This window comes from Fringilla coelebs (assembly GCF_963513975.1).
Source record: "Fringilla coelebs genome assembly, chromosome: 17".
NCBI lineage: Eukaryota > Metazoa > Chordata > Aves > Passeriformes > Fringillidae > Fringilla > Fringilla coelebs.
In genome coordinates this window covers 10,182,782-10,200,735 of record NC_140043.1, presented here as the reverse complement: position 1 = coordinate 10,200,735, position 17,954 = coordinate 10,182,782, and the positions used below count along the sequence as shown (strand labels likewise).

General features: G+C 46.3%; 2 protein-coding genes across 6 annotated transcripts in view; both read left to right on the top strand.

Annotated features, from left to right (window-relative positions):
• ULK1 (unc-51 like autophagy activating kinase 1) overlaps positions 1-6,377 on the top strand; it is a 77,512-nt gene extending 71,135 nt beyond the window's left edge. For all 5 annotated transcript variants that reach the window (XM_084217474.1, XM_084217472.1, XM_084217476.1 and 2 more), the window contains 3 exons: positions 915-1,072; positions 1,275-1,410; positions 3,215-6,377. In XM_084217474.1, coding sequence (XP_084073600.1) covers positions 915-1,072; positions 1,275-1,410; positions 3,215-3,270 — 350 coding nt within the window. In that variant the 3' untranslated portion in view covers positions 3,271-6,377. The remainder of the gene's footprint in view (positions 1-914; positions 1,073-1,274; positions 1,411-3,214) is intronic.
• Positions 6,378-11,014: 4,637 nt separating this feature from the next.
• Positions 11,015-16,378, top strand: PUS1 (pseudouridine synthase 1; the record flags this gene model as incomplete). Its single annotated transcript, XM_084217139.1, is given in 7 exon segments — positions 11,015-11,054; positions 11,057-11,103; positions 11,356-11,583; positions 12,393-12,530; positions 12,787-12,889; positions 13,137-13,834; positions 15,937-16,378. Coding segments are annotated over 7 exon segments (1,305 nt in total). The 3' UTR covers positions 15,988-16,378.
• Between the last annotated feature and the right edge of the window lie 1,576 nt (positions 16,379-17,954).

The window sequence follows — 17,954 nt, the reverse complement described above, 5'->3', positions numbered from 1 at the left end:
GGAAGTTAAATATGAATTGCACACATATGTTGTAGCAGGCAGTGTGGAGCAAAATACACCGGATTTAGCTACACATCTTCCACAAGTTCAGGCTAACAGGAAAGTTGTCATAACCCAAATAAACCACTTCTTTTCAGAGCAGATTGCAGCTTCTAGATTTGTAGTGTTGTTTCTCCTTCAGTGTGGGAGAATTGGGCAAGGCTGGCTTGTCTTTGTTTCATGCAGCTTGGGGATTTTCAAATGTGTGTGTAGGAGTGAGTACTCATCAGATGTTGGTGGGAGTTTGTGTTCAGTACTCTGTGTAGATCATGCCATGTAGCTAGGGATACTCAGCCTGTGGCATCCCTTGCAGTTGTGGATTGTTATTTAATCACTCAGAGTCATATCTGATTCCTGATTCCTTATTCCTTCCTGCACAAGCTGCTGTGCTTCAGGAGAGGAGGTGGCCTTTCACAGCCATCTGTGTCCTTCCTTAGTGGGACAGCAGAGTCCCAGGAGAGATTCCCTTGCTTAGTCAGTGCTGCTGACCCACACTCCAGGAGCTCCCACGTGTGAGCCAAGCAGCCCTTTGCAGCACGTTGTCACACATCGAGCAGCAGAAGCTCTGTGTCTGCTGCTGGTGTGTCAGACATCCTGGACAGAGCAAACTGCTCCTGCCTTGTGACTGCTGGGGGAAACAAAAATAGACCCAGCCTCAGGTGAACCAGACTTGTGTAGGAGTTGCAATGTGCAGGCTTATAACTGGTGAAGGTGACAGAGGAAGGGGAAAAGACCCTTTTGGTGTAGGGATTTCCTGCCGGTCTCTTGGCTTTAACAGAACCCCGTTGTCTCCAGGTTAATCCTTTGGGGTCCTGCACATGGGAATTGTGAAGAAAACCCATTTCTTTCTAAAGTATTTCTTTCTTTTACTGTAGTTGTGAAGAAGCTAAATGAGCTTTACAAATCCAGTGTATCCTCCTGCCACTGCCTCAACATGAGACTGCAGAGGTTCTTCTTGGACAAACAGAAGCTCATGGATCGGATCAACAGCATCACTGCAGAGAAGCTCATCTTCAGCTATGCTGTGCAAATGGTAAAAACCCACAGTGCCTGGGGCTAGCACAGAGCAGTGCTGGGCATTAATGGTTCTGCTGGTGGCCTTAGCAGCTGGTTCCCCTCATGATGCTTCCCTCTGGAGGCTGTGCAAGGGGGATAACCATGGAGCTGAGGGACTGTGCTGGGAAAGCTGGGTCTGCTCTGGGAATAAGCTTTTGGCACTGGGTTGTTGCCCTCAGGTGCAGTCTGCAGCCCTGGATGAGATGTTCCACCACAGAGAGGACTGTGCACAGAGGTACCACAAGGCTCTGCTGCTAATGGAGGGGCTCCTGAACATCATCACTGAACAGGGAGACATAGAAAACATCAGTAAATGTGAGTATTAGGTGACTTTTTTGTTATTTCCCCAGCTAGAACATGTGGGCCTTTTAGGTGCATGGATCAGAAATTTCAGCTCCCAGCACCATTTTTTTTCCCTTTGGCTACATTTTGGTGGACATAGCAGGGTCTCTTGGCTTGTTACAGCTCCTCACAGCCTGGCCTCCTGCTTTTCCAACAGAAAAACTGATAGGAATGCAGGTCCCTGTTCTGAGCCACATTTTGAGATCTTCCCATCAGAGCAGTAGCCAGCACTTTGTTGGAACTTTGGATGTGTGAAAGAACTTGCTGAAGGAAGTGGTTTGGCAGCAGCAGGGGCCTGGGGTTGGTTTCCAGCCAGAACCATCCCTCTGCACAGAGCACTTGGGAACGTGAGCCTGCAGTGGCTGCAGGGCAGAGATGGCTGCTCAGCACAGCAAGGGCTCCTTCCAGCACATCTCTGAACCAGGACTGCTCACCTGCCTGGTTCCCCAGCCCTGAGACACAAACTCTTCTCATCAGCAAGTGAAAGCTGAGTTCTGACCTGCCTGCTGTCCTTGTCCCTCCTCTCCCAGGCAGCCTGCTGCTCCAAGCTGTCCCCTGTCCAGTGCTCTCCCTGTCCCCTGAGGGCTGTTACTCCATCTGGAGGGGAAAGGGCTGACTCACGGCTCTGAGCACACCTTCCCTGCCCTTATGGCTGGGGTTTCATCACCTCTGTCACCTCTCACTGCAGGTGGTGGGAAGAGGGGATGGGGAATAACCATCATCTGTAGGAGCTTGGCTTGGCCTGGGCTCTGCTCCACCACAGCCATCCCAGCCCACCTGCAGCAGTCCCAGCAGTGTCCCTGTGGCCACAGACCATGTGTCTGTCCCCTCTGCTGGTCACCCACTGCCTGCCTCAGGCCAGCATCCAGAGCACTGGACAGCTCTAGTTGTCCATGGAGGCAGAGCCCTCAGGTAGGTAAGGAGAGGAGAGATCTCTGGCTCCCAGGCAGTCAGTCAGTTAATTATCACCAACTTTCACAGCTCACTGGAGGCTCACTGGAGGAGAACAGAGGAAAATGGGCAGGTGGTGTGTGGTACTGGAGAGCTAAGTGAATAGGGAATACTAAGTAGTTTCTGTTGTACTGTTTCTTACCAAACCTAGATCCCATCATTTGATCCAGAGATACAGTTAATGCATGTAATAGATTTCTTTTCCCAGTTGTTATCCTGGTACTGCAAGTTCCAGCTTCCTGATTGAGCTGTTCTCTGATAGGCAGAAGTGGGTGTGTGTTTCATTTTAGATCTCGGGTCTATGATTACATATTTCTGAAAAGTAAAATGATGAATCTGAAATACAGCGAGTATTCCTGTGAGAGGCATGAAATCCACCAAACATTTAGCTTCTGAAAGATTCTTGGGCTCAGGTGATGAGAGCCTGATGTTGGATGGGCTCTCCCAGTGTAAGCCATGGCAAATGGAGACCCTGAGCCATTCTGCCTGCTGGAAAAAGCTGCTCCAATAACTGGAAGTGAATAAATTCTTCCTAGAGAACGCTCATCCTTTGTAAAATCGTGATACCTCTGTCAGCACTGCTGCCTCCCAGCTTTCACTGTCAGATCTCTGACTGTTGAACCCTCTGACCTGTCCCTTCCCAGCAGAGTGTTTCTGGTCATGTCTTCACTGGCCTCATCAGTACCTGGTCATGATTCTCAAAGTTCTGCTTTGATTTGTTGAAATTCTGCTGTCTGTTTTCCCTTTTTTTGTTCAGTCTCCAGTGGTGGTCTTTACATTGGCAGGAAAATGAGAAGCTGATTGCTTGTGCTGTTTTTTTCCCCAGGTAAGCTGTGCATCGAGCGCAGGCTGTCAGCTCTGCTGTCAGGGTTCTGTGCCTGATTCCAGTGGTGGTGTCCTTCACACACCTCACCCCAGCTGATTGCTTTACCCCCAACAGCCTGTGCTGTGGTGGGAAACCACTCTGGCAGTAGGACACCTGGAGGATGGACTGCTCACTGTTCTGTTGTTGGACGTTTTGGGAAGTTGTTCCACAGACTCAGATTCCTTTGTGGGGACGTGTGACTGCAGCAAGCACAAATATTTCCCTGCCCAAAGGCCTGGGTGAAGACATAGCTGATGTGGAAAGGTCTCCCTCGTTGTCAGAGGGGGTGAAGGATAAAAGTCTGCTTCCCTCCAGCACTTTGAAGGATAAGACTGCTGCCTATCCCTCTTGCTTAAGAACAGGGTATTCCAGTGCTGTGTCCATTGCAGGCAATGGATGTGCTGAAACTGCTGGCTTCAGTTGATGTCCGAGTGTGTCATTCAGACATAAAGGCCAGTCTGTGTACTTTCCCCTTCCCAGCTGAGAGCCAGGCATCTTCAAGCTCCCTGGCAACTAGAGGCTCTCCTCCACTCTCTCCTTTGTCCTTTCTCCTTGTGTTTATGCCTTGGAGTGCTTGGAGAGGAGGGAGTTGACGTTGTGAAGTAGTTCCCACCTCAACAGACTCGCTGAGTAAGGCAGAGGATGTGCGGCTGCTGGGAAGCTTGGAGATCTCGTGGCCGCTGTGTGGGCCCCCTGTCTGCCTGCCTGGATGGGCAAACGGCACAGGGAAAGGGGCTGTGCAGGAAACAGGAGCGCAACAAAAAGGGTCACGCTCCTGTGTTCGTCAGAAGCCAAAATGAATCCGTTCCTCCCTTGGTCCCGCAGCTCAGTGGGATCAATGTGAAAGACTCGTGGCTGTTGAGCTCTCCTGTCAGCACGTTCCTACCTGGAGGAAGCACTAGCACTGTCCTGCTTTCAGCTGTTGGCTCAATAACCCCTTCCCTGGAGCCCCCCAAACTGAAAACACTAGCTTTGTGAATCAAAGGAGCACTTTACACACTATGGGAACTTTGAGAAGTTGACTTTGCATCACACAACAACCCAGGAACATCATGACTGTTAGGAATGCTGTTCTTTTTATTCCTTTCCTTGCTTCCTGGTTGTTTTATTGCACTACGTGTGTGCGTATATTAATATGTATTCCTAAGAGTGAATATATATTGATATTGATATGGTTTGTGTGTAACTGTACGTATTTAACTGTACTGTATCTCGTGAGTGTGAGGCAAAGAGCACTGCAGAGTCTGTGCTGTTCCTCCTCCACACCAGGCAAAGCTGACTTGCAGTCTGGCAGTACCAAGATTTGTTTTTTATTTAAATGTTCTTTTAAGGACAGTCATTACAAAGCTCCGTGCTTTTTAAGAGCTGAAGAACAGGCGTTAGGATCCCACACACTTGGAAACGCATTTTTAAAGAAGTGTTACTTGCTGCTTTGTTTTTGTTTGTTGGGTTTTTGGTTTGTTTTTTTTTTTATAAAGAAATCCCGTTCAGTTTTATGTTCAGCATTTCTTTCAAGGAGACTCTGTAGCCAAATGCGACTGCGGGTGCGAGTGGCTGGAGTTCTGGGTGAGGCTTCGGGTGCTGTGAGCATGTGTGTGAGAGGGGAGCTGCCTGCCTTCCATCTGTCTGTGAGAGATGAGTGTGATGTTCCAGAGTCGTGGCAGTGTTGTGGTAGAGCTGGGCAGAAAAGCATCTCTGAAAGCAACTCGAAACCTCAGGCTTAGTTTTTGGGGATCTAAAAATATTTTGCACATGGTGGTTAAGTCCTCATTGCTTTTTTTTCCTCTCAAGATTGGCACGTTCAGTGTGATTCTTTACAAGAGTTTCAGGAGCAACTTCATGGGCTTTGGAGCTGGCACTGCATTTGGCAACACGGGTGTTTCTGTTCACAGAGCAGAAGTGCCAATAAAGAAATTTTAAAATATTTCCAATTGCCCCCACCAGGGAAGCTTAAGTGTAGCTTTCACAAATGCTTCAGTATTTGGCTTACAGTTTGCCGCTTCTGTGGCCATTTGTGCTTGTGCCTGGGAAAAAAAAGGAGAAAAAAAAAAAAAAAAGAAGACAAAAAGAAACCAACCCCCCCAGCCTGTTGTGGACAGCAACATCGAGGAGACCCAGACTGCTGCTGAAAGGCTTTGGCCAGCTGTGCAAAGGGCTACGCTGCAGCACGGGAGCACCAAGCCAGGACTGACTCTGCAATACCAAGCCCTGCACCCCAGACCTCGGGCACAGCCCCCAGGGGCTCCTGCCCAGGAGGGGCCCAGCCCGGACCCACATCTGCTGCCCCAGTGAGCCGTGTGTGTGGCAAGCTCAGCACTTACCTTCCAGCTGTACTTCATTACTTGAATGTATCAAAATCGTCCACATTCAATGTATACAAGTATATATTGCTCCAAAAAAAATTAAAAATTGTGGTTTACAGACCTACAACTGATATATATGTATGTGTTTGTGTATATACATGCAAGGCTGTGTGTGTGTGTGTGTATGTGTGTGCATGGGTAGAGATACACACACAAACACAAACGTGTATATATATGTTTTTTTTCTCTCAATACTTGAAACTTAGCCACTGTGCTTGAATTAAAAAAAAAAAAGAAAAAAGAAAAGAAAACAACAAAAAACCAACAAAAAATCCACACAAAATAACCCCAAAAGTAGGGGAGGAAAAAAAAAAAAAGGTGATTTATTTTGCCATCACTTTGGTGACTTTCTTTTTTATCTAACTGCATGTAGCGTGAAACCAACTTTTTTGGTGAAAAATATTTATTGCTTTGTAGACAATAAGGTATGCAAAAAAAAAGGAAAAAAAAAAACGAAAGAAAGCACCCCAAAAACCAACCCCCAACCATTGCTGAAGTTGCTAGTGTAGTCCACCTGCTATTGTCATGGCTTTGTTGCTGTTGCAGCGTTTGTGTCAGGCGTCTTTAATAGATTTCAAGAAACCTCAGTCTGATTACACGTACCTTCAGGTTTGTGAGAGCGTATGATGATGTTCTTTATAAGGTAATGCTTGATACTTTGTCAACATTTTTTTATTTGTGTTTTGTGTGACTTTTTTTTTTTTTTGGCTTTAAATTGTACAACACCGATTTAAGACAATAAAATTGATTTGAAATTGTTAGTGGCCTGTTTTCAGTCCTTTATGATCCCAGTTTATGTGGCATCTGAGCGAGGCCTTTCTAATGTGTGTGGTTCTACCTGCCTCAACTTTTGGGTAAAAACAGGCTGTTTTCTGCCCCCTTATCACAGCAGATGAAGCCTGGGGCAAAAGAGCCACCTTTGCTGAATGCACATGAAGCCTGTGAATTTGGGAAAGTTAAAGCCAGTTGCTGGGTGGGAGCTGCAGTTCCTGGTTTCCCTGTCCATATTACTTGTCCTCTCCTCCTACGGGGGTCAGGAACTGTCAGGAGTTGAGAGCAGACCCCTCCCCAGCCAGTTGGATGCTTAAATTCCATCCATATTTCAGCAAGCTTGTTGCTGAACAAAAAAGGGATTGAAGTGTGATATCATGATAACATTTGGGTATTTTATATTAAGATTAAATATTTTCCTGCTGGGTTCGTAAGCATTGCAATTTTGTTTCTTGAACAGAGCAGGTACATGGCTTAGAATTCTCTTACCCACATAGCTTTGCAGAAAGTCACTGAAGATGGCAAAATGGACAGTGAGGATGCTGAGTGTTGGTCCTGACTTCAGTGCAGGACAGGTCCCTGTTCTGTCTGGATTGGAATATTCCAGGAGAAAAAACTAATCCCTGCATCTGGGATGTGGGAGAGGTGCTGAATTAATTAGTCCAGTCCTTCCATTCTTGCCAGAGAAATTTCAGCCACACAGCTGTAAACTTTCAGAAGCCAAATACCATAATTCCACCAAACATTTCCCAAAACTCCACTTGCTGAAATCTGTGTGTTTTTGTTGCCCATGAGCATCACTGGGGAAGTCCTGCCCACCAGTCCCTGTGTGATGCACCATCAGCCCACAGTTAATGCACAGTGTCATGGTTTTGTAAGAAGAAATCTTACTTCAAAATCATCATTTACCATGAGCTGGAATTGGTTTTTTTTTCTTGCTCTGCCCTGTTTATAACCTCTGTTTCTGGCCCCTGCCTTTCCCACTCCAGGGAATTGCTCTGTGAGAATGGCCCTGCCTAGAAACGCTGGGCTCTTGTTGATGCTGGCTCACATGCAGGGACAGTCAATCCTTTCTCCCTGCAGGGCTCCAGCACCATCAGTGCTGGGGACAACTCTGAGAAACTGCACTTCTGTGTGCTGAAAACGTGGTGGCACAACCCGGGCAAGAACCCATGGCAGCCCTTGGAAAGTTGGTCAGACCTGAGTAATTACAAATGCTGCTAGGTTTTTTTTCTGCTCATGACAATTGGGTCTTTGTGTTTTGAGGATTTGTGGGGGGGGGTTTAAACATTTTTTCCCTTTTGTAGAAAACCCTTGTGTATGTTTGTTCCCTGCAGCATGGGATAGTAGTACATAATACATGTAAAAGTTTCAGATGCTGAGGGTAAGGGAGGGGGGTTTCTTTTGAAGCTGCCCATTAAGAATTTCAAAGGTGAAAACACTGTAGCCAAATGAAAGATGGACCACTGTGTGTCACATGCCTGTGTAGATAGAGAACTCTCTGCTGAATCCATTGGACTCTTTCACAGGCAGCAGAGCAGAGGGGGGAAAGTGCTAGCTGTGAAAACTTCAACAACAGAAACACACACTCTCTTCCAAAAGCACTGAACCATGGGACCTGGACAGTTCAAAAGCACCAGTGGAAATTGCACAACTTTCTGGATGTTGACTGTGACGTCATGCTGCTGTTGATTCTAGGAGAAAACAAACCCGAGCAATTCTTCCAGGGCATTTGGCTTTGTTCCCACATTTTATATTTAGTTGTTGGTAAGTACGTCAGCAAAAACACACTCATTCAACTCTGAAAGATCAGAGGTGACAGTGACATCAAGGAAGCAGAAACGGTGGGTGGGTGTTGAACCAAGGCCATACAAAGATCAATTATTCCACTTCCAGCTCTTTTAAAGCTTTATTTCATGAGGAGTTAACTCCTTCACAGCATGTTTGAGCTCTCTGGTGTTTAACTTGATGTGTGCTTCTCTGCAGGGGCCCCTTGTGCTTGGTCACCTCACACTCCAGGAGGGGAAGGGTTCTGTGCAGGCAGACAATACCCTGGCATAGCTCTGCAGGGCAGGACCTCATGCTCTCCAGAGAAATGCTAGCAGTTGGATTTATTTAGATTTATTTCCATAAATGTAGCACTAAGCATGGGTGCCATTCCCTGGGTGAGGAATGGCACGTAGTGCAGAGATGTAAACTTCCCTGGGACATTTCTTTCTAAAAACAGCCTTTTTAGGGACAATAGAGGCAGAACCACCCCCTCTCCTGGGAGATGAAACCTGGCAAGGGATTTGAACGCTTTTACAAAACATGTTAAATAGTGTATTTCTAAGAAGGGGCTGAAGCATATGTCAAACACAGGTTTTCTCTTACCATGGACAGAGGGTAACTGAGTTCCCAAACGTGCACAATTTTTCTTCATGTTTCCAGCTAATGCCCAATGTACAACTGCTGGGGAGGAGCAGAATAAGGTGCTCTTTGAGTTTAGCATGTCACCGGTTCTCAACATGGATGTAAATGGCTTTTAACGACAACATTTGATATCTCCTGAACTTCTAGTGCTGTGCAGCAAAGCCCTTAAACTCAACATCAGTTTAGCGGTTTTTTTCTTCCCTTTAACAGAAAACAATTGGAAGGAAGCATCTTTCATAACACAAGGTTTCCTTGGAGCCTTTTTTTATTGATTTAAAAGAAATTTTATTTCTCTATGAATTGAAAATGTGGCCAGGGCTGTGGCTGTCCCCAGGACACGGGACACGGGGAGGTGGCGGTGCGCGTTGCCAGAGCCCCATCTGCAGGCGGCTCCCCGCGCAATGTGGGGCGAGGAGCGGCGCTGACGTGGTTGGGAGAATGGAATGAACTGCCTCAAAAAGCATGCCAAAACCCGTTCTGCAGGCATTCTGCTGCCTGCTCGGCAAAGGCCGGGTGTCTGCGAGGCCCCAGGTGGTTGGCACCTGAAGAGCTCTGACGATGCTGATTTCAGTGCGAGCGAGCTCGGGACCTCCTGAGGCTTTGACTCTTCCAACTCTGGCGAGTCACTTTGATTTCCTCTATAGCAAAATAAAATAGATTAATTATACGTGGGTGTTAACAGGCAAGTTAAAAAAGGAAGAGGTAGTGCATGCCGTGGCAGGTTAAGAGCACAGCTTGTGCTGCCTGTTTTGAAGCTTCTTGGCTGCACTTAGAAAGGGTAAGGAGCTGGGGTACCAAAGCTTTTTCCCTCGTGGGATATCCGTGCAAGTCTTTCTCCTATCCCATCACTGTTTTCCATCTTGACTGGCACCTTCTTCCCTCTCTCACGTTTACTGAAATGAGCCAAATTCAGAAATCAGGGCAGGGAAGGAGGAGGAAGGGATGTGGTGGACAGACAATTGCATAAGATCCACTTCCTAAGGAAATGAGGCAAAAAGAGATTCAGACACCCTGATTGCAGTGATAGAGAAATTTGTATTCCTGTTTCCCTTGGCAGCAGCACTGCGCTATGACTATGACTTTATCACTTCTCTAAGCAAAGTGCAGCTGGGACCCTGTGATAAATCTTCCTTTTGCTCCATCCCGCTCCTGAAATAACTCAGAAGTGTGAGTTCGGAAAAGGACGCGCTGCATTTCTCCCCCTTATTAGCTGAAATAACAGGCCTGTGATAATCTGGCACGCTTGGAAGTGTCAACCTTTCCACGTTCCATCTGAATGGATAAATGGAGCTCTCCTGCAACAATCTCACAATGTGCCAGGGAACCCATGGGTAGCACCATGTTACAGAGCACTGGAGCAAAAAACTATTCCAGGTGCATTTGGTTTTTTGGGAGGGACATGGTGTGGCGTGGTAAGGGCTTCTGTTGAGCTCAGCTTCCCCATGAAGTGCAGATAAAACTTGCTGCACAAAACACGAGCACAAGGATTGCCTGAGCAAGCTGCCTGGAGGAAAACCTGAGGGGAAGTGGAGCCAGAGATGCCCATTTCCACCGACACAATGCGAAGCTGTGTGGAAAGGGGGATCAGTGTGCCATCGCTCTGGGAAGGGAACCGAGAGCTGTTCCAGCAGACCTGGCGCCGTGTGGGCCATGCCCTCCCCTTGTCCTCGCCTCGCCGGGACCGCAGCGCTGTCAGCGCCCGTTTCCCCATGGAGAAGGAAAAATGGACTGTTTTACTTACACAGACACCACGTACCGCCGAATGTTAGTTTGCCTTTTCCCCTGCTTTTTGTTTATTTAACAATATGACAATTTTGGGTTGTGCTGGAAGCCGTGTGAGGGAAGTGGGGCTGAGCGGGGCAATACCCAGACCCCGGTCACTGGAGCACGGCGGGCTCTGAGGCTGGGAACCTCGGAGCAGAGCTGGCTTTACACGCCATCCCTTTTCCCACTCAGAGGGAGATGCAGGAAGGGCTCCCTTTTCGGTACGGACGGCCCTTCCCTCAGCCCGCCCCGCCGCCCTCACGGCGCTTCCCCTCAGCCCGCCCCGCTGCCTCCGCCCTCCCCGCCGTGTCCCCGCGCGGCCGCCGTACCGCGCACGTGCGCGCCCCGCGCGGCGCTGTCGCTGCGCAGCGCCCGCGTAAGTGGCGGCGGCGGCGGGCGCGGGGCTGAGGGCGGCGGGCGCGGCCTCTCCCGCCCGGCGGCTCCGGGGGCCATGCTGCGGTGGGGGCTCCGGGTTGTCAGCTGCGGCTTCTCCGCCCCGGGAGCGCGGCGTGCGCCGGGCCGTGGCGGCGGCAGCGTAGCGTGGGTACAGCCGGGCCCTGCCCTGCCCCGCTCTGGGGACGGGTCAGGCCGGGCGGGGCCATCGCCTTCCCAGCTGGCCCGCCGGGTGTCCGGGCAGCGCAGGCCCTAGCTGCCTCCTCCGGGGAATGGTGGCACGGCCTAGGGGGGAGCAGGGTGCTCGCCCTTCCTGCCTCACTTGTTCATGTGCTGTCGCTTTCTGCCCGAGTTTCCTGCCCTTCATGCTCGTCCCATCTGCGGTTGTTTCCCCTGCAGGTTCTTACAATGGCTGAGGATTTGATAGCAGCGGTTGCCAGCCAGACAAAGAGACTCAACAACAGCAGCAGCGAGGTGGTTGAAAGGCTGGAAGAAAACGGGCATCAGAACAAAAAGTTGAAGAGTGATGCGGATGAGGAAGATGCAGAGGATCAGAATAAGAAGACACCCAAAAGGAAGATTGTGCTGTTGATGGCATATTCAGGGAAAGGCTACCATGGCATGCAAGTATGTGGTTTGGCAAAGCAGCATGTCCAGCTTATTTTTTGTTTTGGAGTCTGTTAAGTTTAGTCAGAGTGCCTGAGTAGGGAAACAGTTGAGCATTAGCAGTGTGAAAAACCAGGGCAGGATCAGTGTGCGAATGGCTTCAGATGGTTTGGTAATAATTTTAAAAGGTCAGTGGTGCATCTCTGATGGTTGTAGGGACAGTGCTTTGTCATAGCACCAGACATGCCTATACAGGGTGGTCTGAAGCACAGAGCTGGCTGCTCCATCTGCTGCTCCTCTCCACGTATTGCAGGCTCCATACACTTAAAGAATACTTCAGAGGCTCCAGGGGATAACTGACAATCTTGCACGCAGACAGGGAAGGGAGCCTTTCATGCTTATACAACAAAGGAGGTTTTTTCACCAGTAGTAAACATCATGCTTACAGGCACATCAGGTGAACTGAGCAAAAGAACCCAGTCTAATTTCTGGAAGAAAAATTTGTAGAGGCTGGGTTTGGAGCAGCAGCTGTTGACTGGGGCAGGATTGGTGCTGTTTCATGCATTTGAAGGAATCATCAAGAGCCGCCAGAAGTGTTGCACAGTGAAATTAGAAATGAGCCCTTATTTGCTGTAGCAGTAACAGCTAAATCAGAATGATGTTTTATTAACACTGGTAAAATACAGTTAGGTTTGTTAGAGAATGACTCTTAAGGCTGCAAAGGGAAGACTTTTAAAGAATTTCACAACAATGCTTGATTAACAGAATTTCCATCTTCATTTATCCCGTTATTGTTCTATTTCTTATTTTTACTCCATATGGCCTCTTAGAGAAACGTGGGGTCTTCACAGTTCAAGACAATAGAAGATGACCTAGTCTCTGCCCTTGTTCAGTCAGGATGCATCCCAGAGAACCACGGGGAGGACATGAAGAAGATGTCTTTCCAGCGCTGTGCTCGAACAGATAAGGTAGGTTGGGCAGGGCTGTGCTCTCCTGAGCTCTGAAGTTTACACACCTCTGCTGCTGGGAGGGACTGCTCAAGCATTGTCCACAGGGAGATCCAGCAGCAAGTGAATGTTCCCTGAAACTTCTCCTTTTGTCCTCTATTAAATTAAAGTACAAGCAAATAAACTTGTTCTTCAGTTATTTCAATTCTGCAAGTGTTATCCTAGAGCTTCCAAAGGACATAATTATGTGGGGTTTTGTGGTTTTTGGTTTTTACAGGGTGTGTCTGCAGCTGGACAGATTGTGTCACTGAAGGTCAGGCTAATAGATGACATCTTAGAAAAGATCAATAATCATCTTCCTTCTCACATCAGAATTCTGGGTAAGAACACTGAAATGGGCACAGAAAATGTTTTCAAGAAAAGCTTTCTCCTGCAGAAGGTCTCTATAATTTTACTTATAAAGGGTTTAGTTTTAGCATGCTTCTATTAGCTTGAAATTGGGGTTCTTTTGAACAAATATACTTTTTGTTTATATTTTGCTTAAAAAATATTCTTGTTGGTAGGAGTGAGATCACAATCAATGTGTAACCTCCTGTTTCAAAAACATAATGTCACTTTTAAATCCAGGCCTGAAGAGAGTCACTGGGGGATTCAACTCCAAGAACAAATGTGATGCCAGAACCTACTCTTACATGCTGCCCACGTTTGCCTTTGCCCATAAGGACCATGAAGTGCAGGAGGAGCTTTATAGGCTGGACAGAGACACCCTTGAAAGGGTCAATCAGCTGCTGGCCTGCTACAAAGGGACACACAACTTCCACAACTTCACATCACAGAAGGGCCCCAAGGACCCCAGTGCCAAGAGGTACATCATGGAGATGTACTGTGGAGAGCCCTTTGTCAGGGAAAACATGGAATTTGCAGTGATCCAAGTGAAAGGTCAGAGTTTCATGATGCACCAGATCAGGAAGATGATTGGGCTGGTGATAGCAATTGTGAAAGGTTACGCTGCTGAGTCCATCATGGAGCGCAGCTGGGGAGAGGAGAAGGTTGATGTCCCCAAAGCCCCAGGACTTGGGCTGGTTTTGGAGAAAGTGCACTTTGAAAAATACAACAGGCGTTTTGGGAATGATGGGCTGCATGAGCCACTGGAGTGGACAGAGGAGGAGGAGAAGATTGCTGTTTTCAAGGAGCAGTACATCTATCCTACCATTATCAACACAGAAAGGGAGGAGAAATCCATGGCAAACTGGCTAAAAACCCTCCCCATTCATGACTTCAACTCCTCAGCTGTTGAGGTGCAAACTAACAACAAAAATCCAAAGGTAATGATTGAAGCCATTATTTTACAAATGGAAGCTGTCAAGTTGAAACATCTCTTCCCTTTGTACCCTTTTTGTTTTCCATGAAATGCTCTGGAAATGACAGTCATCTGGAGTATGAAATGAGTATAATCTTTTCTGTCTTTGTGCACTTGATGGTAGTGGAATGAACTGTACAGAGCATTGTTTTTACAGGGAGTGGTTGAGGAGGGAGGAAGGAAATCTTTAAGCACAAGCAATTTGCATAATCATGAACTGGCGACAGAAATAATGGACACATTGCCAGCCTTGCTGTTGTGAAAGTATTTGGTAGTCTAGGTTTCAGGTTGACAATTTTGTTTTAAATACCTGCTGCCTTTTTGAATTCTCTGATTTTGGGCTAATTCTCATTTTGTTACAAGATAAGGTTTGGGATCAGGGAAATTAGGACCAGCTCTTTTAAATTAATCTGCAGTGAGCTCAAAATAGGCCATCAGAACAACTTCTGAGTAACTGGGATATTGTGGAATTGGAGTTGTGCCGACAGGAACTCCTGTGAGCTGAGAATACATTTGTGCCAACAGGAACTCCTGTGAGCAGTGAGGTGAGAATACATTTGTGCCAACAGGAACTCCTGTGAGCTGTGAAATACATTTTTTGCCAAAAAGGAAATTTCAGTTAAAGGCTGGCAAGTCCTTGAAGGATAAATGATGGGCAGAGCTAAAACTTCTGTGTAGTGCAACTCAGAAGAAAATAATGGCCTTTTTTCATTTAACAGAATCCTTAAAAGTAGCTTTATTTTGTGTAGCAAATGAGAATGTTGGAGGTAGAGACATGAGAAAAATTATGTCTCTGCCATTTTATGCATGATATAAAACTTACAGCCTTGTTGAATAGCACAAGCAAGACACCATAAGTTTCTCAGGGTTATTTTTATACTTGTAATTTTATTTTGAATTCTGGATATGTGAGAAGGGCATTTGTGACAGAAGGGTATGGCAAAAGCCACTTTGGTTTGTTTAAATGGGACCCAAAGAGACCATGTGGCTCAGAGTCCTTTACCTGGTGGTGTTGGCAGCACCTGGTGTTGCCAGGTTCCCAATCCCTGACACGCTGTGCTCCCTGCAGATAGACCCAACCAAGTTTGGGTTTGGCATCACAGTTAGCACAAGCTGTCTGAGAAGGATAAATAAGGCATGATATGACAGACTCTGCTGAGATTTTGCAGGCTGTTTGCACTTCAGTGAGCTGTGCTTGCTGGTATGAAGTCAACTGTGAGTGACTTGGAATTTGTTTTGTAGTAGGATATTAAACGGCCAGTGTTAAATTTGTGGGATTTGGTGTTTTCAGCAAGTGGTGGTGAGGGAGAAAAAAAGGGTAACCACAGACAGATATATACTATAGATATATAGAACTATATATAGTATGCTAGCTTCTCTTTATAAAAATACTTTGATATCAGTCATATCAGCTAAAGTACTTGTTTCAAAAAAATACATGAACCCCCCAAATTAACTGGGGGGTCCTGCACAATATTGTCTTACTCCTGAAGGAGTGGCTCCCAGAGAAGAACTCTGACTTCACTCTCCTTGTAAGTTTCTAACATTTGTAGTTTTTCCTTAGTACTACTTTGTGCAACTGACTTCACTTTTAAGTATTAGTGAGCCCTGGCTTATCTGCAGTACAGGTTGGACATAAATTCTCTGCAGCAGACAAAATTCTCAAATCTGGCTTTAGACAATGTAACAAGCTTAGCTTTTGAGGGACTTGCATGAAAAAAGCACTAAACTTGTCTCATCTGCATTTACTTTAAATATCACCATTTCATGTCACTACCCCACTTTTAAGTTTCCCAAATACTGCAGGTTGTAATTAAGGAGTTGTAAATGTTGTAAAAAGAAGAAATTTCCTCTCTGGTAATTGTAATCCCAAGTACGCTTTTTGTTCCAAGAAGCGTCTTTACCACCAGAGGTGTTTATTACAGTAGATGTGTCTAACCCATGGAGTTGAGGCCCAGGACTATTTTCTCATGCTTGTGGAGAAGTTTGAAGTCAGTATCTGTGACTCAGGTCTGTGTGTGGGTGTGACTGCAGCACTGACAAAGCATTTTGTGTTTTGCTTTGCAGAAGAGCGGCGATCCCGAAGGCAGCGATGGTTGTGGTGATGATTCTGACTGAGCCAGCAGCTGGCTGCACGTGGGACCCTTGCTGCTTGCAGTTCCATTTGTCTACAAAAAAGTGGCCTTTCCAAATCCAAGAATCCAGTGGAACAGGAGTTGGTGTGCTTGCAGAATGAGAACTGGATGCCCAGGAGAAACTGGGTGGGGAAGACAGTGCAGCAGACAAACCAGAAGCTTTTTATACCACTGACTGATTCACCTGACTGATATACTTGAAAGCAGTGTAGTGTGAAAGCAGCTTTCTAAAAAAATCTTGAAATGCAGGATATCTTAATTGCTATTTGAATAATGTTTTTATTATGTATACCTGGAAAATAGTATTTTAAATATGTATAATCTCTACGTAAAGATGGGGCAAATCATTTTAATATACTCTTTTTTATTATGAAGTTACGACTTCATGAGCTTTTGATTTTTTAAAAAATAATTTACCTTTACCTAACCTGAATCTCTAAGCTTTTATTTTTCATGTCATCCATGGTTTTCCTATGGAATTAACATGCATGACCCTGAGATTAACTCAGTTACAGTGTGGTGCTAAAAATGCCAGGGTTGTGGATTCAATCCCTTTATGGGCCATTCACTTAAGAGTTGGGCTTGGTGATCCTTGTGGGTCCCTTCCAACTCAGAATATTCTGTGATTTAGAAACTGGGTTAGGAACTCATTATCATGCTGACTTCTGTGAACTCTTTTGGTTTTGAAGCAAATTTCTGTGTTTTCTAGAGCTTTGCAGGTCTAAAAGCAATTATTCCTTTATCAGTGAGAGGGGTTCAGTTTGGAATGTGAACTGAGCCATAGATTCCAAGATGAGAGATGAGACCTTTCTGTGGAAGTGCCATCCTCCCAGCATTGCCCTGGTGCTTGGGAAGGTTAAAGGGTATAAATCCAGAGCTCCAGGTGTAGTTGGGCCTTTGCTGGCTGAGATGTAACCCTGAAATCCTCTTGAGCCACCTGCAGGGTCCAGAATTGAATTTACTTGGCATGTGGGAAAGAAATGGTGCTGAATTCCCTGGGCTTTAATCAGGCCTGGGTTTGTGAGCTCTTCAATCCCATCAGGCTCCTCAGAACAGGGAACGTCTGCAGTGATAGGGGAGGCACATGTCTGAGCATTGCCATCCTCTGGGAATCAATTTCAATTTTCTGTCTTTTTGGGAATTGCATACTCTGGAGTTCATGTTCCTTTTCCCCCATCAGTGGTTTAACATGTGGCTCTTGTTTCCAGCTCTGTGGAGGTGGCAGAAGAAATGACACCCTCCTGCCTTACTAACCTGCAGAACACTATTGAAAGGTTGGAACAAGACTCCAAGAATTTGGATATTGGTACAAGTGCTTGATACCTTTCTCTTGCTGAGTCCTGTGGACACTTGCTTTTTAATATGGGACTTACTGAAAAAGAGGAGTCAACTCTTTGTTCCCACTTTAGTGGTGCTTTGCCAAAGCCTTTAATTTTATGGTTCCTTCTGGAATTATTATTTTGGTTTTGCAGGGTTTTTTTGGGTTGATGGGAACTTTGGGGGATTTTTGTGGGGCACAGATGTCCTTTAAAAAAGGATTCCCATGTTCATTTTGTCTGGGTTTTCTTTACAGCTTTTTATTTTATCGCGAAGCCCTTGCTCAATTTTATGAGAGCAAGTATGTAGAGGTGCTCTGGAGAGAGTTTTTGCCTGGATTTTCATTTACATCCCTTGCTTGTCCATACTGTTCACCTACTGTGCATTATCTTCCATCCAAACCTCCATTTTTCCATACCTTTCAATCTGAAAAAAAAAATTACCTTTATCTACTTATAATACAGGCCCCAAAGCTGTAATATGTACCGCAGTTGAAATCAAAGAGAAAATCTATTTGGAGAGAGAAAAAGCCGCGAATAACAATAATAATAATAAATACTTTAGGGTCGCGGCTCCCCCTCTGTACGGGTGGGAGCGCCTGGATCCCCCCGTGCTGGGAGATGGATGGTATCG